Source organism: Cyphomyrmex costatus, unplaced genomic scaffold (assembly GCF_001594065.2).
Source record: "Cyphomyrmex costatus isolate MS0001 unplaced genomic scaffold, Ccosl1.0 scaffold97, whole genome shotgun sequence".
NCBI lineage: Eukaryota > Metazoa > Arthropoda > Insecta > Hymenoptera > Formicidae > Cyphomyrmex > Cyphomyrmex costatus.
In genome coordinates this window covers 1369240-1393903 of record NW_017280561.1, presented here as the reverse complement: position 1 = coordinate 1393903, position 24664 = coordinate 1369240, and the positions used below count along the sequence as shown (strand labels likewise).

The 24664-nt window shown below is 33.4% G+C and overlaps 6 protein-coding genes across 8 annotated transcripts in view; 3 read left to right on the top strand and 3 right to left on the bottom strand.

The window, feature by feature from the left end:
• Window positions 1-757, bottom strand: part of wdb (serine/threonine-protein phosphatase regulatory subunit widerborst) — a 28149-nt gene extending 27392 nt beyond the window's left edge. The window contains exon 1 of the mRNA XM_018550412.1: window positions 619-757. Coding sequence (XP_018405914.1) covers window positions 619-757 — 139 coding nt within the window. The remainder of the gene's footprint in view (window positions 1-618) is intronic.
• Window positions 758-4270: 3513 nt separating this feature from the next.
• On the top strand, window positions 4271-5882 carry LOC108782203 (JNK1/MAPK8-associated membrane protein). The gene is made up of 3 exons (XM_018550413.1): window positions 4271-4908; window positions 5297-5466; window positions 5538-5882. The coding sequence occupies exons 1-3, from the start codon at window positions 4463-4465 to the stop codon at window positions 5828-5830; spliced, it is 909 nt and encodes a 302-aa protein (XP_018405915.1). The 5' UTR covers window positions 4271-4462; the 3' UTR covers window positions 5831-5882.
• Window positions 5883-6953: 1071 nt separating this feature from the next.
• CD98hc (CD98 heavy chain) lies at window positions 6954-13062 on the bottom strand. Of its 2 annotated transcripts, XM_018550252.1 has the most exons (10): window positions 12773-13062; window positions 10772-11150; window positions 10412-10665; window positions 10204-10329; window positions 9898-10124; window positions 9650-9830; window positions 8777-9003; window positions 8202-8207; window positions 7310-7459; window positions 6954-7210 (listed from the first exon to the last, which is right to left on the bottom strand). In XM_018550252.1, the coding sequence occupies exons 1-10, from the start codon at window positions 12878-12880 to the stop codon at window positions 7129-7131; spliced, it is 1740 nt and encodes a 579-aa protein (XP_018405754.1). In that variant the 5' UTR covers window positions 12881-13062; the 3' UTR covers window positions 6954-7128. The 2 variants fall into 2 exon arrangements, with proteins under 2 accessions (XP_018405754.1, XP_018405755.1); XM_018550253.1 differs by lacking the exon at window positions 8202-8207.
• A 2008-nt stretch (window positions 13063-15070) lies between these two features.
• Use1 (Vesicle transport protein Use1) lies at window positions 15071-22352 on the top strand. Of its 2 annotated transcripts, none has more exons than XM_018550402.1 (6): window positions 15071-15223; window positions 15586-15635; window positions 17159-17397; window positions 17862-18188; window positions 18354-18520; window positions 22176-22352. In XM_018550402.1, the coding sequence occupies exons 1-5, from the start codon at window positions 15122-15124 to the stop codon at window positions 18392-18394; spliced, it is 759 nt and encodes a 252-aa protein (XP_018405904.1). In that variant the 5' UTR covers window positions 15071-15121; the 3' UTR covers window positions 18395-18520; window positions 22176-22352. The 2 variants fall into 2 exon arrangements, with proteins under 2 accessions (XP_018405904.1, XP_018405903.1); XM_018550401.1 differs by having other exon boundaries at window positions 15073-15223; window positions 17862-18148.
• On the bottom strand, window positions 18727-22446 carry Grip75 (gamma-tubulin complex component 4). The gene is made up of 9 exons (XM_018550398.1): window positions 22283-22446; window positions 21473-21596; window positions 21195-21388; window positions 20672-20766; window positions 20288-20604; window positions 19650-20120; window positions 19401-19578; window positions 19097-19319; window positions 18727-18996 (listed from the first exon to the last, which is right to left on the bottom strand). The coding sequence occupies exons 1-9, from the start codon at window positions 22349-22351 to the stop codon at window positions 18742-18744; spliced, it is 1926 nt and encodes a 641-aa protein (XP_018405900.1). The 5' UTR covers window positions 22352-22446; the 3' UTR covers window positions 18727-18741.
• An 852-nt stretch (window positions 22447-23298) lies between these two features.
• On the top strand, window positions 23299-24581 carry Samtor (S-adenosylmethionine sensor upstream of TORC1). Its single transcript, XM_018550399.1, has 2 exons — window positions 23299-23542; window positions 23658-24581. Exons 1-2 carry the CDS (start codon window positions 23417-23419, stop codon window positions 24579-24581), a joined length of 1050 nt encoding a protein of 349 aa, XP_018405901.1. The 5' UTR covers window positions 23299-23416.
• Window positions 24582-24664: the final 83 nt, after the last annotated feature.

Here is a 24664-nt window from a genome sequence, read left to right as displayed (position 1 = left end):
GATAGCACACAAATTAGCACAAAATCAGTACTATTAAAATCTTATTTTATTTTCCTTTTTTTTCTTTTTCTTCCTTGTGGTCCTGCTAGCTTAATGTTAAGCTGGCAACACCATACGTTTCTTTTAAATAGCATATGGTACAAAACTTTTTTGTAGTACAAATTAGCACAAAATGTACACTAAATAGTTCAAAAGGTCTCTCTTTTTTTATTTTGCTTATTTGGTCCTGCTAGCTTGACGGAGGTACTTATTATTAGTTCTACAGTATTCCTTGCTATGCACACAAAACTTAATTTATCCAAAATCTAAGAATTAAGATCGCTTCTCCCTGTCAGTAGACAGACAGATTAAAAACATTCAAAACAAACGGAAAGATCTCTCTTGATCATATTCAAAGAAAGAGACATAGTGATAACAGCTATAACGATGACAATTATACAAATTTTATATATAGAATTAACATATATGAATAAAAAATTTTGAAGTTTTTGTATTTATAAAATAACCAATTAATGTACATTAATTTATCCAACTATATGTTCAATTCAACTCAACGTGTAAAGATGTAAACTTGGATAGTTGTCCCATCAATTTCTTTATGTCCAAGTGCGAACTAACCTTTAAGCAGAGGCAACTGCTGAAGCTCAACATCCTGCGAATTGCGATAGCGGGAGGAGCCCTGCGACTTCTTGGATTTCTTCTTGAGAGATCGCTTGGCGAATGGGTCTATCCTGTCGACGAAGGCCCCTGACGACATTTTGGCATAAACAGAGGCACTATCCTGGTGATGCTCAAGCAGGAGCGCTCGCGTCTGTTTTCTCTGGATGTTCACCTTTCCACACAGACAGCGGGCTTGTTTTGCGACTAAAGACCGAGATCACCTCCGCCCCGAAGAGGCCGCATGCCGTGGCCGCGACTGTGACGAATACACACACTCTAGACTCACAAGGAAAGGAAAGAAAGGCACACACTGTTACCACAATGCACGTCACGCTGTTTTATATCCGATCGCATCAATTCTTCTCTTTCTTTCCTGCCTGTTCTCAGTCCACGCGGCTCCTGGACATGCGTTACCATTCACGCTGTGTGTACCGAGCAACGTAAAGTATCAACGGAGATAGAGAATGATGATGAGGTGTAGTTTGCCGAGAAGGACGTTTATCGCGCATAGCACACGTGGAGCGAATAGCACTCGTTTCCTTCGGTCAGATCAAATCGAGAGAGACCTTGGCCGTTTCCGAGATTTTCGCAGCACTCGCTCTTTGAAACTAGCCGGCTTTCTGGTTGTCGTCGCTGTTACCGTCACCACGATAATCTTCAAATGGCTAGGCGTTGTCACATACGAATGCACGCCCGTGCGGCGGCGGCCGTCCGTCCGTCCGTCCGTCAGTCCGTTCTTCCTTCCTTCCTTCCGCGAACGTAGGTGCTCCCACCTACAACCGTGTGTAAAGTATGTGAAACGCTGTAGTATGACGTTGTAAAACGTCCGACCGGTGTCTGTCTTCGCTTTTTCAATTCGGTTCCAATTCGATTCACTCGCGACGCACAGTGAACTCGATCGACATTGACAATGACGACGACATCGACGGCAGCGGCAGGAACACGTCGGTAGTGGATAGGCTGCCACTGCTGTTGCTGCTCCTGATGATTTCGTTGGTCGATCACCCGCTCGAGGACCGAAGGACTCCTCTCTGACTGACGACGATGTCACGAACTGCGTGCCGTTCGCTTGCACGTACGCACGCACGCACGCACGCACGTACGCACGTACGCACGCAACGTGCGACCGCGCACACCGAGTCGAGTCGTACTGAATCGCCGGTGGCTGAAGAGGAAAAGAGAAGCACCGTTATGAAATGGAGCAACTTGCGCATACAGTTGATTCGGCCGTCGGCGGCGCACGTTCCGTGTAGGAAGTATGGCTGCGCGTGCACACACACACGCGCGCGCGCACACACACACACGGTATATACAATCGCTTGGAGCAGACGGAATGGGCGCAATCCGTCGTCGCCGTCGATACTAGATACTCCCTTTTCACAGCGGCGGCCGACAACTGCCGATTAACGTTACGACTGCTATCGCTAGGATTGTTACTCCGTCTCCACTTCCTCCTCCTGCTTGCTACTCGCACGCACTCCGATATACGGTGATGACGACGTTTCGGGTAGACGTTTATGTTAGGAGCAGCTCTCACAAGTAGCATTGGCCACGACCGCCATCAGCTGCTCGCTGCTACGTGGAGGTTTATCTCTCATGTTCCGGTGGAACGAACGCGACCTTACGTCAGGCGTCGACAGTCACCGGAACGTGGCTCAACATCGCCTTGCCTTTTGCGCTGCTGTCGCTACTATCGTCCCTGCTAGCTGGCTGGCTGACTGGCGGGCGGGTTATAGCGGCTACTCGGCTGCGGCGTCGGCTGGCGTATACGTTCTATCGCAAAAGTCTCACTTTTTCGACTTCGCTCCGCCACCGCTCCACACACTCGTTGCACGCGCGCGCGCAAACACGCCACTCCACCGCCCTGACCAAATTTCGCTCTTGTCCACCGCCACCACTGCACACCGTGCTGCTTCTTAAGTCAAGGAGGGGGGAACGGGGTGAGTCTCCAATGTCTGTTTCGCGATGATCCGTGAGGCTGAATCATACGCGGGAAAAAAGTATTCGAATCTTGCAGGACTGTCACGTCCTCACACCGTCTCGCCTTCACTTATTGAAAATCCGTCAAGAGGTGCCCTACGTGCCTGAAAATAGTAACATATACTACTCGGGAATTGTTTGCCGAAGGCGACCGAATATCGACGAAAGCGCTCGAGCTTGACAGGTGGCGGTGGCGTCAGGAGACCAAAACTTTTTCACACGCACGCCGCTAGTAGCGACACGCCAGACGTCACTGGCCGCAGGCCGCGACCAATGGCAATATACTGTCGCGTATCAGCTGCGGATCGATTTTCTATTGCTGGATTCACACTGCATCCGATTTTCGTCGTACGACGACTCTGCAACCAATCAGAAAAATCGTATTATCGGTACGAAGCAAAATTTTGTTTTCTGGGCCGGGATTCTCTAAACGTTTTATCGATGATTGTCGCTATCGGTAACTAGAGACAGCCAAAGGCAGGACAATCCTAAAAGAAAGTGCGGCTCTCATTGGCTGTCGCTAGTTAACGATAGCGACAATCATCGATAATGGCTCTGCACACCAAGCGCGATGCGCGACACGCGATACGCGATATCCAATAAGCGGCAAGCGTTTCCGCGTCCAAGCTGCGTTCCGTTTTCACTGCAAGTACTGAAAATTTATAGTTCGCGTTACGTATACTATAGATTTTCTTGCAGTGATTAACGGAACGCAGCCCCAGTGGCTTGAAGCCATAAACATGTATCTATTTTGCTCCAACCTATTGCACTGTAGGTACTACAGTAGGTACTGTAGATACTACAAAATAATTTTTTTTTTTTAAGTGATGAAAACTGATCCCCTTCTGTTTATAATTATGGTATTGTGCCACAAAACATTATGTAGTATTTCTTTTTGATTTCACTTTATTATTTTCCATTATAGCACGTATAAGGTGTCTGACTAGCGAAGCTTCTACCGGCCGCCACTAGGAGCGCGCAGAGAGATCTTTGCAGAGAGATCTACCTTAATATGTAGGCATTCCCGATCATGCGCACTTGTTCAATTTCTGAGCCAATCAGCGCGCGACTTATTTCGCAATATAACATCTTCAATAGTTCAATATACCACACAGTGCGATAAGTTGAAGCGAAACAGACATATTTGTTTCATTTCAACTTATTGCACTTCGTGGTCGTGCAACAGTTCAGATAGTGCAGGCAAAAAGAACAAGCTGTTTCGAGACTTCGAGGTTAAGATATCTGTTATTCAGATTCGATACAGGGCTATGTATATGCCTTACTTACATAAATTCTCTGTTAAAAAATTTGTTTTTAAAACAGAATTCGCGTAGTTATGACGAATTTCCTAATTTGAATAGTCTGCTACTTTAACGCTTAATATCTTGCTTCCTGGAGTCAATCCAATTGTTTCTTATAAATTCTTTCGTTTCATATAAAAATGCGTTAATGAGCCTAATTTTATTAAAATCGTAGGTGAGACAAGTATTCTAAATAATTATTCTAAATAATTACAAAAACACCACAAATAAGTCTAATTTCATTAATTTTTTAGGTGCAGAATAGTTCGAATAATTATCAAAATGATATATCATGAGTGAAATGGAGCGTATCTTGAAAAATAAAACAAGCGCATGTCATCACAGTGTTGTATAGCTATAACAGATTTCCTAATCTGAAGTCGTCAGCTTTGACGGCTAATATCTCGATTCACAGAACAGAGCAACGCTTTTTTCTACCAGATTCTTTCATTCACTACGGAGCTGAACCATATACTTCATTATCCTCCTTATTTTTAAGTTGCCTCGAAGAAAGCGATATCATGAATGTTCTTACACGGTGTCCTGGATTATACTGCGGCAGGGAATTGCTGCCAGATGGTAACTGGAGCAGTTGTGGAGCTTGTCCACGCGGTTTCCGCGCCAACGCTTCATCGGCATGTGAACCCTGTGAGGACGCTCCGATGTTCTACGATTGGTTGTATCTAGGCTTTATGGTCCTGTTGGCTTTAGTCCTGCACTGGTTCTGCATCGATATGATTGCCATGCGTCGTAATATACCCAAAGAAGTGATCGCCCTTCATCTCTCTGCACTATTTGAAGTAGTCTTGGCGTCCCTCATAGTCCTTCAGTTAACAGATCCCATTGGATCGTTCAGCGTTAAATCATGTAAAGCAAAAAAATTATCAGACTGGTATACACTACTGCATAATCCGAATCCTAATTATGAAGTAACTTTACAATGCACGCAAGAGGCAGTTTATCCATTGTTAGTACATTTACCTATGTATTAAATAATTAAATTAATTTATTCATATAAAAATAAAGTTTTGTTAAATCTCTAGAGATTATAAAGTATTTCTATAATGTAATGAAGATATTAGTAAGATTACAATAGTAAATCTTCATTGATATTTTTAATCAAAAAAGTATCAGATAATCAATGCTAGAGTACTACTGAAAGTCTTGTTAATTTTTACTTGTCACAGAATACATTACAATTTTTAGAAGTTAAACGAAAACCATTGTTTTCCTCTGATATTTTAATATGAATCTATCAGAATATCTTCATGCATACGTACACACATGTATATATGCACTTTATATATGTATATATATATTGCATCTTTAATATGTATTACTTCATGATTTTACAGATACACTATGGTTTTTGTCTTCTACGCTTTAGGAATAATTCTCATGCTATTAATAAGGCCATTAATAGCTAAGAAATTTTTGCCCAAACAGGGCAAGTTTACTATTTATGCAGCGTTGTATTTCTATCCAATCCTTGCGTTGCTCCATGCTGTAGGAGGAGGTCTAATATGTATGTTGTATATATCTCATATAATATTATAAAACCACGTGCTAATTGTTAATTATCTATTTCTTTTTCAGATTACTCTTTCCCTTATATTCTTATTATCCTGTCGGTGCTTTCAAATGCAGCACATTTTGCATTTAAATTGAACCAAACAGTAAAGTCATTATTGTTGAGTTCCGTCTCAGATATAAAGAATGTGATTGTCATTCTGGGTCACTGGTTGCTGCACGGATACGGCGTGATAGCGATTGCAACTCTTCGAGAAATCACTATTCATCCCACGATGTTACTTCTAGTTGTCTTGCCTGCTCTATTTTATATTATAACAGCGAAGTTCACTGATCCACACAAACTGCATATTGAATAAGTCTCCCAATATAAATACATATAGATACATATAATGTTTATATATATCATCTTCCACATATGTTTAAAATTAACATGATTAGGCTGTGTTTTTATTATGTGATAAAAGCAAGATTTTATGGACATAGGCGTAAAAGTATTAATATTATAGGATTCTTTTAATAAAAATTTTCATCCAATATTTCGTGAAATTTTAAAAATACACGTTCTGGTAAAAAAGAAAGTTTCTAGAGAATGATAGAATTTCTATCAATTTGCATGGTTTTCTATAAGTTTATATCATTTTTTATCATCTATCTTGCGAGCATCAGATATGAATCCTAAATAATGACTCCTTTTATCTCCTCATGTGGAGCATAGGACGTCTACAGGCCTCTTCCACTTTTGTCCAAGGCCTATATTCGTTTCTCGAATCAAATTGTTTTCAAATTTGTGGGTGATTGATCCACAGAATCCTACCTCAGTCAATATATATATATATTGTATTTCTATCTCGGGTTCTACAAGATTTATATAAGATTCCTACAAGATTTGATTCAAATTAGTGAATTCACGAATCTATTCGAAACTATTGAGATTTTTTTTATCATTTTCTATAAATTTTTTTTACCAGGGCAGTAGAGAGTCCCTAAAAGAATTAATTTTTGTATTCAATGTTTGCTACATATGCAGTATGCATATATTTCATTACATATATACGTACATCAAGATATCATTCTTTTTGCTATACAATATATGGTTGCATACAGGTATACATAATATACGTAAAATCTTTTTCACATTAGTTTGTTTCAATATACGGACAAATCAAGCTTTTGCATAAATTAAAAAAAATAACTGCTCATTTTACTATGTATTCTGGATTATGAACAAACACATTTGATCTCTATATATATTTGTACAGGATACAGAGAAATAATAATATAGTTTAAAAATGATTCTAGGAAAGTAATAATAAATAGAAAATAACAGTGATATTGAACAAATCATAATTTCTTTTAGCTTTCGTTCCAGGATCTGAACCTACTATTCTGATGACATACACAAGATCAATAAAGTGATTTAAAATAGTATCCAACCCATTTTAAACGAAGTTTTTACATATTTTTATATCTTGAGTTCTTATTACCGTTTTTTTTTTAATTTAAATAAATTTATTTTTATATAATTTTTTATATAAACCATTATTTCCGTCAGTTTCGTATATTGAAACAAACCGCAATCGTATATAGCCGACTGCTCTCACAATTTGAATTATCTTTTGAATTGATTTAATCAATTATAAATTAAATTCAGAGATTATGATTCCTCTTTCGGTACAAATGTTAAAATCAGTGTGCTTTTCGGTGATACGGGTACAGCATCCGATGGCAGTTTCATCCTACAAAAACGATAAAGTTTTAGTATTAAAATGGAATAATTATTGAATCACAGATACAATAATAACATAGAGATTTTTATAGATCGTAAAGACTCTTACTTCATAGCTTCTGTATTTTGAACATAGTTAGGACTATGCGCGACTACGCTGATTTCCTCCGATATCCGCGGTATTCCGGATAAATTTATAGTGGCTAATTCTTCTCCAGTTTGATATACTACGAGATATCCAGGATTGCCGCTTTTTAGCCTATTAATTTAATTTACACATTTATCAACATATATTTTCGTATTTTGATCAAACATAACAAAATATGTCAAGAATATGTAAATTTGAATATGCATCGAGCCAATGTAAAAAAACTTATAATAATTTATTATGAACCGGTTGAAATTTGCCATATGGATAAATTTACTGCTACGTCCGTTTTCGTTAGATCACGTAGATCTAAAGCAATATTCTAATTGGCTCATCAGTTTAAGTTTACGTCTTTATAGTTACTGCTACAAAAAGTTTGATTACAATAGTCCTTAGGGCCTCAGCAGAATGGCTAACTTATAACCTCAAGACAATATCTTATGACCTATGTTTTTTGTCTTTAGTATTACGCGATACAAACGTATTGCGATTGCACTTTGCTATAAAAACTTGATTGTAAAAACATAATAAAACCAATTAATGGCTATAACTATCGTAAAAGTTTAAGATTATCCATATCGAACAAAATCAACCGAATAGTCGACTGTTAATTGGCAGAAGTCTAAAATCGACTTTAGTAACAATAACTGCCTTGTGACTCAAGTTATAAAAAAAATATTTATATGAAGTGTCACACATCGTATATATTACACCTTCAATTTTTGTGTGCTATCCGGATAGTTTTAAACTTGTTATCGGTAGTGTATAGCTATTTAATTTTATTATATTCTTACAGTCAAGTTTTTAACTAAATAAAATGTAATCGCGATATATTAATACCGCGTGGACTCACCAACTCCTGTGTCACATACAGAGAAGCGTGGAACAAGGAAAATATTCTTTGATTAATCTATTATATTTATAATATTATGTGCGCAAAGCACTTTAACTCATATTTTTAGGTTCATTCAACGTCTATTAAACGTCAAAAATGCTAAAGTATCTTTTTTTGTTTCTTATTAATTCTTTCACTGTGTCTGAGCCATAAAGGTAACTCAACATAAGTCAATTGTATTATGTATTACATTTATATTACATGAAGATGAATTCACTTATCCAATTAAAACCCATTTCCTTCATTCATTTTGTGTATAAATTTTGTTCTTTCGTATGTATAAATCAAATAAGAAAAAGATCAAGAAATAACGTTTAAACGATTAATTTTCAATGTTCCAGTCAATAGTTAATAATATACAGTATATACACTATTTTATTGCCCACAACGCTTTTAGAAGTCGCGAATATAATATTTAACTTTTAGTCATTCGTATTTAATTTTGATTAAAATATATGTAAATTCTTGACTTTATTAATAATTACCGTATCAATTTTTTAATAAATTGTTAAATTTATAGAAAAGTTATTTACCTTGTATATACGAAGACTGTTTCGTTTACTATTCTAAGCGTCGTATTTCCGTGAAGGAATGTTAGACTGCTTCGGGCACTTGACAAGGTCGCAAAAGCATCCTTCGCAGACATGACATCATTCATTCGAAGAATTGGTGTACCCGGTAATAACATTGTCATTAACACGATACTGTCAGCAACCTTTTCAGGCATGCGTTGTCTCAAGGAAAGCTGTTTGCCATTCACCTGCAATGGATACACACGCATATTTACAAAATTAAAGACTTAATATTAAAAAAATATCTTTCATAATATGAATATACAACTAAAAACTGAAGTCTTGTACGGTTTAATGGTTTAAAGGTTTTGCTGGATTTTTAATGACTGTATTTTTTATTCAGTGAATTTTACAAGCACGAAAGAGATTCGTCGAAACAGAAGCCTATTTTGCAGAGTTTGACAAATCGTATTTTTCAGAGAAGTTAAAAAAATAGCGGGGGCGTTGGGAAGTGTATCTTTCTAAAAGAGAATTAACATGTCGTTTCTTGCTTTTGATATCACAATTCCAACATGGCCGCGACGACTATTCAGGGACCTTAAAAAACTATTTTATAGACAAAAATAGTTTGTACATTTTATTACTTAATTTTTTTACAAAGTTTCACGCCGCAATAAAATTATTTCTTCTAGTTTAATCCATTCTACCCCTATGCGACAGAATTATTCATTACTTCTCAACAGCCTGTATATATACGCATATATGTATACTTAATGCAAGTTGAAATTAGATAATAAAAGTGATATATATAATATTATATATTATATAATATATAATATTATATATATCACAAATATCTTTAAAATTACATGATAAAATTAATCTTGTACTTACGTTCCACGCAGGCCATGACGTAACTGTAAGCCATTGTGATATGCTTTTACGCAAATCCGTCGCATTTATGCTCGCATTAGCAGTAGTGAGAAAATGTGAATTCTGTGGTAGATCAATCGTTGTCTTTTCGTTATAAACTTGCAGAACATCTGCACGGATGTCATCTTGTAACGCAAATAATCTGTAAATAACGTATCACGTTAGTAAATATTGAGGACACATCTAATTACAAAATTAAGCAAACATACCCTTTGCCATTGGTTTCATTGCGAACAATCTCTTGCCATTTTGACAACACTGCAGCATTCTCCGAACGATCACGTGTATAAATGTGTACCAGCGACTGGTAATTGTTTGGTTCTACTGGAAAAATACTCCTGGATTCGTCATGCAGATCCGGATTTTCCGTTAGATATTGCGTATTTGCCAAACGAAAACCACTAATGCCTAATTTAAGCCAATGAGTCAAGATATCCTTCAAAATAAATAAGACATAAGATATAAATTAAGGCTTATTAAATCGATCGATTAAAAATAGAATGCGAGTAACCTACTCCAAATTCTGTCACCACTGCTGGATTGTTATAGTTCAAGTCAGGTTGCGATTTATTAAATTGATGAAGATAATATTGGCCTCTTTCTTCGTTCCATTCCCATGCGGATTCACCATATACACTTAACTGCAAAAGCATATTTTAAGTTAATATAAGTCGTTCTCTTTCTATATCAGAGAATTATTTGTCAGAAAGAAGCATGACTAACCCAATTATTCGGAGGACTTCGCCTTTCTTTTCCACTATTGGAGCTGGTTATTCCATCAGCCCAAACATAATAAGACGTGAATGGATCCTCCCTTTTTACAGATTGTTTAAACCATGGATGATCAACGGAGGAATGGTTGGGATCTATCTCCAAAAAGATCTGTTGATCTTTTTCCTTTGCTATCTTAATGACATTTTCCAAATCACTGATGTTTCCGAATTCCGATTTGATGGCCTTAAAATCTATGACCTCTCCTACCATAAAAAAAAATAAAAACATTAATATAATTAAAATTACAGTTAGTATAATATATTCAAGGAAGATATTATAAATATATGTAGCATTTAAGTGTGCACATACCGTTTGCATTTTCCTTCATCAAAGATGAGAGAGAGATAGCTTTGATATGTTGGTTTTTCAAATTATTCAGTTTATGTTCCAATTCTGTCAAGTCACTGTTAAAAACATCTGAGGCATCTAACTCAATAATCACGCTCTCCTCCCACAGCTTTTTCGGTTCAGGAGCAGAACACTTTGGCGCCATTACAATGATGGCTATGGCACCAGCTAACATAGCTGCCCATATCAGCCAAAAGATAATAAACAAGGCCCATCTCAATTTTACCCAGAATGGATCATTTGCAAATTTCATCAATTCTTCCTTTCCCATTCCAGAAAGCACTGTTTTTACCATCTCAATATCAATTTTGGCGTCACCATTCTCTGAGATAAATTTTACCTATCAGAGAAACATATATATACATATATAATATATATTATTATGAAATAATTTAAACATAAAATAAAAAAAATTATAATACAATTACAAATACATCAGAAAAAGAATTGATAATAATTAATAAATATCATATTAATATGGTAATATATTTTCGAAATAAACAGTTGATCCTTAATGTATTCAATATAATGAATAACAATATATATAATAATAAATATTTGTTATTCGCGTTGTTTAAAATCCCTAAAAATTATTGCCCTTAAAGAAAGAAAATATATTAATATATATCTCACATAAATAAGGCTTTAAAAAAATTAATCATAAGTAAAACATGCAAGCCTTGATCTTTTCTAAAAGGTATTTAAACTTTCAGTCTGTGTCACAACATTTTAATGGTAAAACATCTTGAGTAAGGCCCTGTGTACAATGGAAAAAATATTAGGAATAGGAATAGATATTAAGATTTTAATCTATCAGAAACCAATTATATCGGAATACATAGTTCCTGATAAGTTGAAATCATAATATCTATTCCTATTCCTAATATTTCTTCCATTGTGCACAGGACCTAAAACTTCTCAGAGAGGTTATTAATCGCACAACTCTTTACACAGATCACAAACAGAATCCACAGAGTCAGATATTTCAGCTATAATACTTACATTGGGATTATAAAAGATGAGATAAAAAGATGAGGATAGAAACGATGGTGGTTTATTCTTTAACTCTTAGCCCAGATCTACAATAGATTTTTAAGCTATAAGGAATGGACCAATCACAATCAATTATTCTTCTTGCATTCGACTGTAATTGGTCAATTTCTTATTAAAGCTTAAAGTATCTATTGTAGATCCAGATTTATTGACTGTAAGTCTAGGACCACAACCTTGCTTTAAGAGGCTGACACTGTGATACGCTATGCTGGGATCAGTTACTTATTATAGCTTATTACATACATATATGATATGCAAAATAAAAGAAACAGAGAAAAGGATAATTATTTAAAACATCCCCGTCTACTTCAATATTAATTAAATTGGGCTGATTCGACAAATGTTTGTATGAAAAGAAAAAATCTTACAGAAAGAAGTATCACTCTGCCTCATGAATCAAGATATTAATCATTAAAATTACTGATTATTCAGTTTAGGAAATCTGTTAGATCCATGAAGAAAATCCAACTCTGTTTTTAGAATTTGATTTTAGAATTGTTTATGAGTTTTCAACTCGGCATACAAAACAAGATTTAATTTTTAAAAATTGACTTTGATTTTATAAATTTAAGTTTTATTTTTCCATCTTCTCTAATTTTCTTCCAAAAATTATCAAAGTGCATCTGGGAAAATATGATGAAATCATGGAACAATTGTGCTTTATAAAAAATATTTTAGGTAACTCATTATAACTTACAGAGCATACAAATGACAGTTAAGTTAACAGACTACTAACAATAAATACATTTAATATTTGTCCGATTTTAGATATTCAAATATTATTTTCTTTTAGAACTTTTAGAACAATTATAGAAAGAAAAATTAAATTTTTACTTTTGCGTTTTCAATATATTTTTTTCTTTACATATTGGGTTGGAGGAAAAATTTCGGAACGAAAAAGATTCTCACCTCGGTGGTCTTCTCATCTTTCTCAATTGCGATCTTCGCAGTGCTGTCCTCCTTAAGCATCCGTTCCTGTGCATCCTGATCCAAATCCTCGCTATTTCGTTTACCCATGATGACTGATGACGACGATATTATCGCTGCTATTTTTTTTGTTACTACTGCACTACGCTGCAATGGACGACATGCGAGGCTGCTGTTTAACTGTTGATCGACGATTCAAAATGACTTCCTCCTTCCTCCTTTCCTTCTTTCATCATGCTTCTTTCTGCTTTTTTGGCCTCGCCCATGTAAATACAAGGGTATGCTCTTGCGCATCGTAAAGGTGCTTTTTCATGCGCAGCACGCTGCAGCAGCAATTCGTTACTATTGGTTAAGAATTTTATGTAAGCTAGATGACGCACTTCCGGCGCAAAATACATTTTGCCGCAGTACGTTGAAGTTGAACCGAACGAACAGCAAGCGGCAAAATCGAGGCAATATTATTTATTGCAATAAATATTAGGAAAATTAACGAAGAATGGCTTCGGATAAGGTACGAATGTTTGTAAATTAGATCATTTTATACTTTACACTTTACTTTTTCAAATTTGTGGTAAAGTATAAAATGATCTAATTTACAAACATGTATCCGTACCTTATCCGAAGCCATTTTTCGTTTAATTTCCTAATATTTATTGCAATAAATAATATTTTTATAATGAAACGACGGACATATTGTACGCTTTCTCGATTTTGCCGCTTGCTGCTTGTTCGGTTCAACTTCAACGAACTGCGGCAAAATGTATTTGCGCCGGAAGTACGTCATCTAGCTTACATAAAATTCTTAACCAATAGTAACGAATTTAGAACATATAGTACTATATGTTCTAAGGTACGAATTGCTGCTGCAGCGTGCTGTGCATGAAAAAGTACCTTAATGCCAAACAACCAATAAGAATTACAGCCAGGCTACGTCATCATTGCGCGGCAGATCTAAATGATTATAAAAATGAAGTAAATTATGATAGATATTTTTGCATCCTTCGGTAACGAACTACGCATTCTTTCGGTAACTATTTTTGCATCCTTTCATTACACAAACACTCATTGTAGCCAAAATTTTAAACAATAACTGTTTTTGCGAAAAAACAGAATTTCCACAATGTGGCGTGTAGCCATATTTTAGTCAGCCAAAGCAGAGAGAAACCTGAGAGAGGACATAACGACCTAAAACCTGTAACCACAAAATACTGCCGCGCACTACTGTCCACTGCAAAAGTGGATGTGAACTACATGCCAGATCCACTATTCTGAGGATAACGCATATACTTTTCAAGACTGATGGTAAGTAGATATTCGCGGTTCGTATAATCGTATTCGCGCTACATAAAATGTGGATCAGAATAAATATTCCTCCCTGCAACTACATATATGTATGCTTACTTCCATGCGCGTGATGTTTATTATTAAGCTTAAAAGTATTAACATTAAAGATGTATATTACACATACATCTTTAATGTTAATACTTTTAAGCTTAATAATAAACATCACGCGCATGGAAGTAAGCATACATATATGTAGTTGCAGGGAGGAATATTTATTCTGATCCACATTTTATGTAGCGCGAATACGATTATACGAACCGCGAATATCTACTTACCATCAGTCTTGAAAAGTATATGCGTTATCCTCAGAATAGTGGATCTGGCATGTAGTTCACATCCACTTTTGCAGTGGGCAGTAGTGCGCGGCAGTATTTTGTGGTTACAGGTTTTATGTCGTTATGTCCTCTCTCAGGTTTCTCTCTGGCCAAAGTGATCCGAGTGTAACCGAGGTTGTACGAATATGACGTACTGGCTGCTGCGCAAAGGCTTTCGTGAACTCGCCTCGGCAGTATTTTGTGGTTACAGGTTTTAGGTCGTTATGTCCTCTCTCAGGTTTCTCTCTGGCCAAAGTGATCCGAGTGTAACCGAGATTGTACGAATATGACGTAACTGGCTGCTGCGCAAAGGCTTTCGTGAACTCGCTCAAATGGGCGCATTCAGCGGACTCAACAATTGAGTGAGCGCTCGCTATTATTGGTGTATTCTTCCAGATCTAAAATTATAATTGGATGATCTAAAAGAATACAATAATAGCGAGCGCTCACTCAACTGTCGAGTCCGCTGAACGCGACCATTGGTTGCTGCTTCCACTGCTAGACGGTTGCATGTGAATGGACCTTTAGGTTTCCTTTTAAATTTACCTTTAGTTGCTCAGGGTAGCCATCAGCGAGTTGGCAACATTGTACTATATGACATATGTTGAACCTGATTGAACGGAGCATTGTAGAGTACGAAGTTTCTTTGTCCATTAAATCAAATATATGCGAAATGATTCAAATAACCAGATTGGAAATCAACGTCAAACGACTTCTAACACGCTGCGAATTAATAGCAAAGGATGATCCGCACAATGACTGGAAGCTCGAAAAAGTGCGCGAGCTATTTCTAATTTCTATGTTCTGACATGTTTTCATTTATTCATTTAATATACTTTAAATAATAATGTTCTATTACAAGAACAACTTCATGCAATTACATAAAGTAAAAAATAACATTGGAATAATTGCAATATATAATTACAGTATTTATTATAACATTTATGTGAATTAACATATGTTTATATACAAAGGTTGATTAATTTTTGTAACTGATTTTTTAAAAATAATATAGGAATTTATTCATTATAATCTATAATAGCATATATATAAGATTTACACATACATAATATTTATGTTACACAATAAATATTTGTAAATTATACGAGTTTTGCTTGTGTAAATTCTTTATTTCAGTATATACTTTCTCTGGATGACATGATGAACAAACTGCAAACTTTACCTAAGTAAGTTTTATAGAATATAGTATGCATTATTTATTATTAATATTTTGTGTTATATATACAGTATGTATACATAATGTGACCAGATGTTCCAGATGATTTTGATAGGATAGTTTCGTTTCTGTGGAATGCTTATTCCTCTGTCCTATCAAACATGTTAAGTATTTTGAGTTTAGCAAAAAGTAATAGAAATATTCTGTTAAAAAATATTTTATAAATCTTGAGAAACTATAAAATATAATATGTATTGTTTCTAAGAAGTAGTACAGCAGTAGAATGAGTTTTTCTGCAATAAACAAAGTATAGACAACAAAGAAATTCAATTTTGAGTTTGTATTTTAAAATAAGCAATATTGATAACAAAAATTAATTTTTATTTTAGTTGTCGAGAATTTTATATATTTCTTAAGGATTTATCTTCTTTATAAAAGCAGATAATTTGATATAATAAATATAAATAATTGCATTATTTAAAAAAAAGTAGATTGCTGTTATTATAGTTTTGTTATTTTAATTTAATTTTAATTTTTATATTTTCTTTACATTACATTATATATTTTTTCTCTCCCTGCTAAATAAAGTTCTCACTTTAGAAAAAAATTTTTTTAATTTATTTAAAAGAAAGTATCTGGTCACATTAAACATACAAAATGTTCTAAACTTTACATATCCTCAAATTTTACAATAATTAATAGCAGACTCTTCTGTAAGTGTATTCCGTAACTTAACAATATCTGTTGCACAGGTATAATATATATTAAATAAACTGTTGGACAATAATAATGTAATAATAATAATATTGATATTAAGAGTTAAAGATTAAGCCTACATATTATTTTGAAATGAAAATGTTGAAATTGTAATAATTTTTTTTAAACAAGAAATCTTTAAAGTTGGTCATTGAAATTATCCAAAAAATTCATATATTTAGATTCATTATTTAATAAAGGTGTCCCTAAGCATCATTCATTCTTGATATTGATATAACAACCTTCTGCACAGATTATTTTTGCAACTGTTTGTTAATTTTAATGTGTTTATATATAAGTTATTAAGTAAGGATGTTATGTGTGTGTAAATATTTTGATAATAACAAAATAAGTCTCGAGTGTCATCAAAACAAAAAAGTGATACACATCGAACTGTCAAAGATATCACATGAAATGTAAATGATAAGTTTATTCGTACCGTATTATACTTACATAGAAATGAATTTCAATGATTGGATTGTTTACTTGTATTGCCTTTGTAAGAAGGTGAGTGACATTTGTTTTTTTTTGTGAGCAGTTAAGAATAAAGTAATTTTATTGGTCAATTTTTAATTTTTCTTATATAAAACTGTATGAAAGCCTCAAGATTTAAATTTTCATCTTGAAATAACTTTGGGAGTTTATTTTTAACTGCTTTTGTGCAAAGTCCAAGACAAGCTGCATATTTTGAAAATTATGTGTGTGTGCATGTGTGTGTAATTGTTATATTCACAATATTAAAAATGTTTATGCAGTATTAAAAGATTGAATTTATAGTAAACCATCCAAGGACATCATGATGGACTACATTAAACGGATAAATTTTCTAAAAGGAGTCATAAATGCAACGAAATTATCAAATCCAGTGGAGAGAGTGGTTGCTGCACAATTGTTATCGAAAAATTTAGTGTCCACTAACAATTCTGCCAGTACAAGTATCACAACACAAATACATCAAAAGACTGTCGCTAAATATAATCGGGAATTACGGGCGGAATTATTTCACAGTAACAAAGGTAAGTTATATATATACGATATCGGTCAGTTTTATAAAAATTATTATAAAAAGGAAGGCCTGATATACTAATATGTATCATATATCATAATTATGTATATGTATTATATATAAAAAATTAGTTTATAACTATGTTCTTTCTTTTTATAATTAAAATTTCACAAGGATGTATTCAGATTCCATTTGAGTACTTTTATAATTAAAATTAACAAGGATGTATTCAGATTCCATTTGAGTACTACTTAAGTGTCATTTTATCCTTGTTTAACATTCAGTGACTGGACAACAAGGATAAAAATGATATTTAGATAGCACTTGCCAGATGGAAATCTGAACATAGCTTAGCCTGAATAAAAAATCTATTGTGCATCACTGATGATCCATGAAGCATGGAACCTGTTAATTATGAAACTAAAATAGATTTTTATATATAATCTCGATATTAAATCTTGTTATGTGTCACAGACGCAAATAAGGATGGTGTACGACAGAGATTATCAAGCTCTAGTATCAAGGATGAAGATCTGGACGCTATTTTGAAGTATAATCGTAATATTCAGGAGAAGATCGCTGAGAATATGCTTTCTATGACCAGTACTATGAAGGAACATGCATTAGCGGCTAGTGCTATTATAAAAAAGGATATTGGCATGCTGGAAATGTCTGACAAATTGACTGATGTAAATGCTGTTAAATTAAAGAAGGAATCCTTGAAGTTAGAAGAACACACTAACTCAAAATGGAAGTGCTGGGTATGGCTTATGATAGCTTTCGTTCTGATTGTATTTTTTAGTGAGTATTTCATGTTAATTATACAAATATTTTTTAAGACAGTATGGTTGACATTTCTTATTTATTATTCGAATTTCTAAATTATGTTTTACTGTTGCCAGCAGCTTATAAAAATACCAGTAGAGCGAAATTATCATTTAAATTCAATATTTTTATGTATTTCAGACATGGTGTTATTTATGAAAGTGGCAAGGAAAAAGATTTAAGCAATTTCTATACTGAGATTAATCATGACTGAAATAGACGTGTCACTTAAAACCACTTGGAAATCTGTTAAATATATTACAAAATAGTGATACATTAATTTGCAACTCCATCTAGCTTCATAATATGTAATTTATTTTTTATGCATCATTTGATAACGATGACCAAGTATTTCTTGAAATATTCTTTGTTATATATATATATATATATATATATTGTATTGTCCATATGTTATATAGAACGTTTATTTATGCATAAATAATTTTTACAAGAAAAACAATATTGTATTCTATTTTAATAGTATACAGCGATATATATATATATTTATAATTAATCATATGATTTTCTTTTATCCCTTTGTCTTTTTACTGAACCATCTATTGAAATCTAATCTCAATAGCAATCGAGCCAAGTGTTCGCCACTAGGTTGTGCACGTACTCTATTCAATGTTTTTGTTAACCAAACCATTACGCTATCAAGTGTTTCGCATAATGTTTTGAGCTCTTCTTTTTCGGTTAAAAGCAAATTACCGACTTCCCACATGGATGCTTGTAAGATGAAATCGTCGCACAATCGTAACAAAAGATGTATCAGCTTATTCACCTGTTAAAAATATTCATGAATACCAAGAACAAAACAGAATTCATAATCAATTAAAGAATGTATAAAAATTTAATTTTATAAATAATTCTATGAAATTTACGGGATTTTTTTTTCCTGTTCCATTGCCTAGTAAAAAAGTTTGTGACATAACGTTGGCTAGAAACATCGAATGTGCCTTTTGTATATCTTCAAAATTTCGTGTATTCTTCATATGCGCTTCCATTATAGTATATTGACTTTCCATCACATCCACTTGCAAATAATATTGCAAGTTATCGACGATAAAAATTAAATTATTTCGTAATTGAATCACACCGATATCACTGCAAATATACATTCTGTTATAGTAATTATGAATAACAAAAATGTTAATTATGTTATAATAAATATAAATATATTTTTACATGTCTTTGTGATGCATGTGTTCACTCCAGAGATTCCACAATTCTATCTGAGTCTTTTTAACTCTCAACAGGAAGCGAAACAATGTATTGTAATCGTTTAACGCCACTGGATTAAACAACAAATGCAGTGGCCAAACAACTTTGTACTTCAATGTGATCATACCCCATCCACGTTTCTCTAAAATGAAAAAAAAATTGTTCATTTTGTCTTTGAATATTTTAGAAAAATCTTGCAACACAAATATGTACCATTAGGATCTTGTTTTTCATTATCAAAGAGATCAATGGCATCTGTGTTGGCGTCCTCATTCTCAGAAGGTAGTGCAGGCACCACGAAATTAAAGCTGTCGATAGCGCTTTCATCGTTTAGGTGTATCTTTCTCAGTGCCATTTGAAACGCAAGATTAATATCTCGGGATGTATGATTTGTTGGTGCTTTGTTCAGAATGTGCGTCGTAAGCTTGATTAATTCTAAGAAAAGATCACCGCGTCCCATTAAGTAGAACTCTTTTACGAGCCTGAGTTGTTGCATCAGCTGTGCCTCTTCAACGGCAACATGCCACAAAAGTTCGGTCACACACTGTTTCAATTCATTGATCGTGCGATCGAATTCGACGATATTGAAAACTGACTTTGCTTGGAGATTCTGAAGTTTCCTGAAGTACTTATACTCTTTATCGCCCCATATGCAATTTTCTGTTTTGGAGATTATGCTAAAATCTAAAGATATTTAGCTTTTTATAATTATTGCATATGGATGTATTATTTATTTATATGTGTTTTTTCTTGATTATTTCAAATATTCTTGATTATTTCAAGTTAAAAGAAACAACCTGTATAATAAGGTAGTTTCTGTTTTAGACAATTAAAAATTATAATCTTTTTACCTTTTTTCTGTCTGGGATCATTTCCGAACATTATGACGGTCTGACCAATGGTCAAGATTTTATTTGCCAACGATGGCTTGATGTAAGATGGAAGCATGTTCATCTGTACATTGTAATCCCACATATCAACATTAATCTCTTTGTCATTTATTGATTCACGTGCATCAATGTTGGTCTTCCTGTCTTCATCCATCAAAGTTTTCTCGTAATCTGATATTTTTTGTATAAAAAATTCCTTGTGAGGATCTTCTAGACGCCCATACAAGAGCCAGCTTGTTAAATGCTTATAAAAAACAATATGAACAGAATGGGCCATCCTAAAAAAGAGCATCATAAAGCAAAAATCATAAGGCAAAGAGTGTCCAATTTCATTATAAATCTTACAATTCTAGAGCGATGTTGATCTCGGGTATGCCAGTATGCATATGTTGATGTAAACATTGCAACAATTTACAACCGTGGAATTTCTGTGTACGAATCTGAAATAAAAAATCAGTTGATATCTTTCTGTGTCTGCAAATAAATTATAATATTTCATAGTAATAGTTGTTGGATTCGATATACATTTAATCACAAGAATACTTTAAACTTTAAATTATTATTTTGCACATAATTAATACATTTAGAATCATCTGCAATATAGATTTATTATTCATTGAGACAAGCAGAATAGTATAAAGTTATAACAAAAAAACAAGTTTATTTAAAATTTAGATATATAAATGTGTATCATATAACTCCCTAAAATTAAAAACACCCCGCACAAAAAAATATTCTGCATTTATGAAATAGCAGATATGACACAATTGGAATGAAGAAAATACATTGATCTAAAAAAAAAAATAATTATCAATCATATCAAAACCAACTAATTTAAAATATCTTTTTTACAAAAATAAATAATAACCTCACGAATGATAGAATGTAATACAGAAAATAGACCAGTATATTTTTCAATGTTGCAAAGAATTAACGACAGTGGAGTATAATTGTCATTTAAGACTGTAGTTTCCAACTCAATTATTTCTTTACGAAATGGTTCTAGTGCTTGATCCATTCCATCCAAAAGAGCTCGTATATAAAGACCAGGAGTTACATATTCTATAAAACACAAAACAGTTAAATTGAACATGAGATAATAATGTCAATTACATAAAATACATTTCATCAAATTTTTTATCAAACCTTTTGTATTCTTGCTGCTTGTGTATATAAAATTTCGTATGATGTTATACTTGTTTACAAAATCTAATATTTTATTAAGTAGCGCCTGTTCTCCAGGATGTAAATACTTGTCAAGATCTATGGACTAAAAGAGAGATTGAGAAGCATATACAGATAATATTTAAGATTCTTGTTCACTCAACTGTTGCTATTGCCAAAATTAAATATTTTTATATATTATTGGGAGTACAAATTAGTTCGGTCCGTATTCCAAAAGATGATCGCCTCCAAAGACGAGTCATTTTTTCGAGATGGATAATTCGAAAATTACCTGAGAGATGGGAAAAATTACTAGCCAGCGATGGACGATACTTTAATTAATCTGTTCATTCATTTTGTTTTGAAAAAAATGCATTTTTGAACACAAAAAATGGACCGAACTAATTTGTACACCTAATATTATATAATTTTTGATAGTTTGTCATATTGTCTATAAATATATAATTTATTTTGTTATATATATATATATATATATATGCATAATTCATTTTATTAGATATATGATTATCTATTAATAAAACAAAAAATTTTTTTTATTTTATTAATATTTATATTTTACAAATCGGTTTTATCAATTTTAAATTTTATTTTATTCTGTGCGTGCGTGCATGCTCTTGCGTACAATACGTTTTTATATTATATTTTGCAAAAATTTTTATTGCAGATTTTCGCGCCTCTTCTATCATCTGAGACAGTAGTGATGAGTGAACACATTCAACAGGAGCCTTAAATCTTATAATACTCCTCATTGATTAAGATACGTATACTTACATCTGTTTTTATTATCTGCGATACGTTAGTCGAACATCCCCAAAGTGACAATAAGATTTCGTGCAACATTTTTTTAAATATCAGATACCAAATAAATGACAAGAGCTATATCAATTCCTGTGCAATGTTTAAGGTAATTATTCAGTTTAACGACGTCAGTTCAAAAATCGATGGAACTATACTTATTTATATACTTTATATATACTTATTTAGAATTTAGCAGAAAAAAGCGTCGTTTTGTCTTACAAATTAAAATATTGATCGTATAGAAGTTTACTACTATTGAGGTTATGAAATATGTTGTATCTACAGAACCTCTAGGGCCATGTTCAGATTTTCACTCGATTGCTCCCCGGGTGTCATGTCACTCTTGTCTAATATTCAGTAAATAACAAGGATACAGTGATACTTTGTGGGTAGAGTTCTATATATAAAGAACAGCAACATTGGTCGCGTTCAGCAGACTTGACTATTGTGTGGAGCAGATCTGTGAGCGCTCGCTGCTATTGGCTGATCTAAAAGAATATACCAATAACAATGAGCGCTCATTATTTGGCAATCTAAAAATATGGAAATAAAAATTTGAGTACAAAAAAGCTTTTTGTTCATAAAGAAAATTAATAAAATTGGCTCTTACTATAATATGTATTTATTACAGTCTAGTAATTATATACATATATGAATAAAATATGCTTATTAATGTAAAAATAAAAAACAATTTTTGGAAGGAAATTAACCCGGATTACATTTAAGATCATTGAGAGCACAGACATAACTTACTTTTAGCAACAAAACAATTAAGAAAACTACGGATTAGTTGTTTTAAACTAAAACTATCTCGTATAGCAATTATATATATATATATATAAATTAGGATATGAACACGAGTTAAATTCGTAAGCGATTTGTAACGTACGTTTGAACATATAAACACAAATATATTCGTCAATATGATTAGTCAATTCTTATAGATTATGGTTTGTGTATAAATGATTTTTTTTATGCATTATGCAGCGTTATGTAAAAATGTACTGCGATCTTTACAGAATACGCAGAATACTATAATTATTGAGCATTTTCATCGTCCAAAATATCTGGAAAAAGAAAAAAAATACTCTTATTAATCAAACTACAATGGAGGAGCATAAACGTCTAGCTGACATCGTGAAAGAAACTCATGTTTTATTGCGCGCTGAGTACCACCAATATGGCGCCGAGATGGCATGGGAACGCCATTTGGCGCGAAATGACGTTCTACAGGTTTGCTTTAAATTTTCATTGCTTATAAAATTAAATTTTGACAGTTCAGAAGGAGAAATGCAAATCAGAGTATATTTATAATTATATAATTTAATTTATTTCAATATTATTTCAGAGATATGCTATATCTATGCAAAAATTGGCCACTAAATATTGGGTGAACAGTAACACAGATTTGCGAAATGGAACGTTCTGTAGAATGGAATGGATAAAAGCTCAATGCAAAGAATATTTTCACAACGGTGGTAGAGAGAAATATGATAAGAGAGAGCTAGATATAATTGTTAAAATGACTTCCTCTCCAGAAAATTCGCACGATGAAAGTACAACGTGCGAGAACCATTCAAGCCATACGGAAAATGGTTTACAAAATTTTTATGGACGGAAAATATCGCTTTTAGATGTAGGAAGTTGTTACAATCCTTTAAGTGTTGACAATGCGTTTGATGTAACTGCAATAGATTTAATTCCCACAATAAGAGTCTATCAATGCGATTTTTTGAACATTACGATCGGAAAGGAGAAAATTCTCTCACGAGATATGCAGAAGATTTGTCAATTGCCCATGAGTTTCTTTGATTCTGTAGTATTTTCTCTACTGCTGGAATATCTCCCATGTCCAAAACAGAGATACATCTGTTGTAGGAATGCATACGATGTGTTAAAGGATGGTGGCATACTGATTATCGTGAGTCCGGACTCGAAACACGTTGGTGCGAACGCGAGATTGATGAGATCTTGGAGGTATACGCTGAGCAAAATGGGATTCATGAGAATAAAATACGAGAAACTGCGTCACATTCACTGCTTGATGTTCAGAAAGTGCGTGTGCAAAGACGTAGCGATACGGTGGTCCAAATTGCATCATTTTGATGAGGCCGACAAGAAATATATGTCCGAGACAAAGATTTTTATTCCGCAGGATTTTCAGACTGTTCACTCCAAGAATCAAGAACAAGAGAAATTGGACGAATATGAGGAAACTGATTTAGCGAGCGCTTTTTCTGAATTACCGTTTAATAATGAAGCGTCAATATAATATATATTAATAGATACTTATATTATACTTATTTGTATTTTCTTGGCAATTTTATTTTCGTTAAATAAAACATATTTTTATAG

What these genes read in the sequence shown, in the direction of transcription:
- LOC108782203 (XM_018550413.1), top strand. Translation starts at nt 4,463, where the DNA reads ATGAATGTTCTTACACGGTGTCCTGGATTATACTGCGGCAGGGAATTG. An exon ending in CAAGAGGCAGTTTATCCATT is followed by an intron (nt 4,909 to 5,296) that starts GTTAGTACATTT and finishes ATGATTTTACAG; the next exon opens with ATACACTATGGTTTTTGTCT. An exon ending in TGTAGGAGGAGGTCTAATAT is followed by an intron (nt 5,467 to 5,537) that starts GTATGTTGTATA and finishes TTTCTTTTTCAG; the next exon opens with ATTACTCTTTCCCTTATATT.
- CD98hc (XM_018550252.1), bottom strand. Translation starts at nt 12,880, where the DNA reads ATGGGTAAACGAAATAGCGAGGATTTGGATCAGGATGCACAGGAACGG. An exon ending in AATGAAACCAATGGCAAAGG is followed by an intron (nt 9,831 to 9,897) that starts GTATGTTTGCTT and finishes CGTTATTTACAG; the next exon opens with ATTATTTGCGTTACAAGATG. An exon ending in CAAAATACAGAAGCTATGAA is followed by an intron (nt 7,211 to 7,309) that starts GTAAGAGTCTTT and finishes TCGTTTTTGTAG; the next exon opens with GATGAAACTGCCATCGGATG.
- Use1 (XM_018550402.1), top strand. Translation starts at nt 15,122, where the DNA reads ATGATTCAAATAACCAGATTGGAAATCAACGTCAAACGACTTCTAACA. An exon ending in ATGACTGGAAGCTCGAAAAA is followed by an intron (nt 15,224 to 15,585) that starts GTGCGCGAGCTA and finishes TCTTTATTTCAG; the next exon opens with TATATACTTTCTCTGGATGA. An exon ending in CGTTCTGATTGTATTTTTTA is followed by an intron (nt 18,189 to 18,353) that starts GTGAGTATTTCA and finishes TATGTATTTCAG; the next exon opens with ACATGGTGTTATTTATGAAA.
- Grip75 (XM_018550398.1), bottom strand. Translation starts at nt 22,351, where the DNA reads ATGTTGCACGAAATCTTATTGTCACTTTGGGGATGTTCGACTAACGTA. An exon ending in CGCAGATAATAAAAACAGAT is followed by an intron (nt 21,597 to 22,282) that starts GTAAGTATACGT and finishes TCTCTCTTTTAG; the next exon opens with TCCATAGATCTTGACAAGTA. An exon ending in TGAAAAACAAGATCCTAATG is followed by an intron (nt 19,579 to 19,649) that starts GTACATATTTGT and finishes TTTTCATTTTAG; the next exon opens with AGAAACGTGGATGGGGTATG.
- Samtor (XM_018550399.1), top strand. Translation starts at nt 23,417, where the DNA reads ATGGAGGAGCATAAACGTCTAGCTGACATCGTGAAAGAAACTCATGTT. An exon ending in CGCGAAATGACGTTCTACAG is followed by an intron (nt 23,543 to 23,657) that starts GTTTGCTTTAAA and finishes ATATTATTTCAG; the next exon opens with AGATATGCTATATCTATGCA.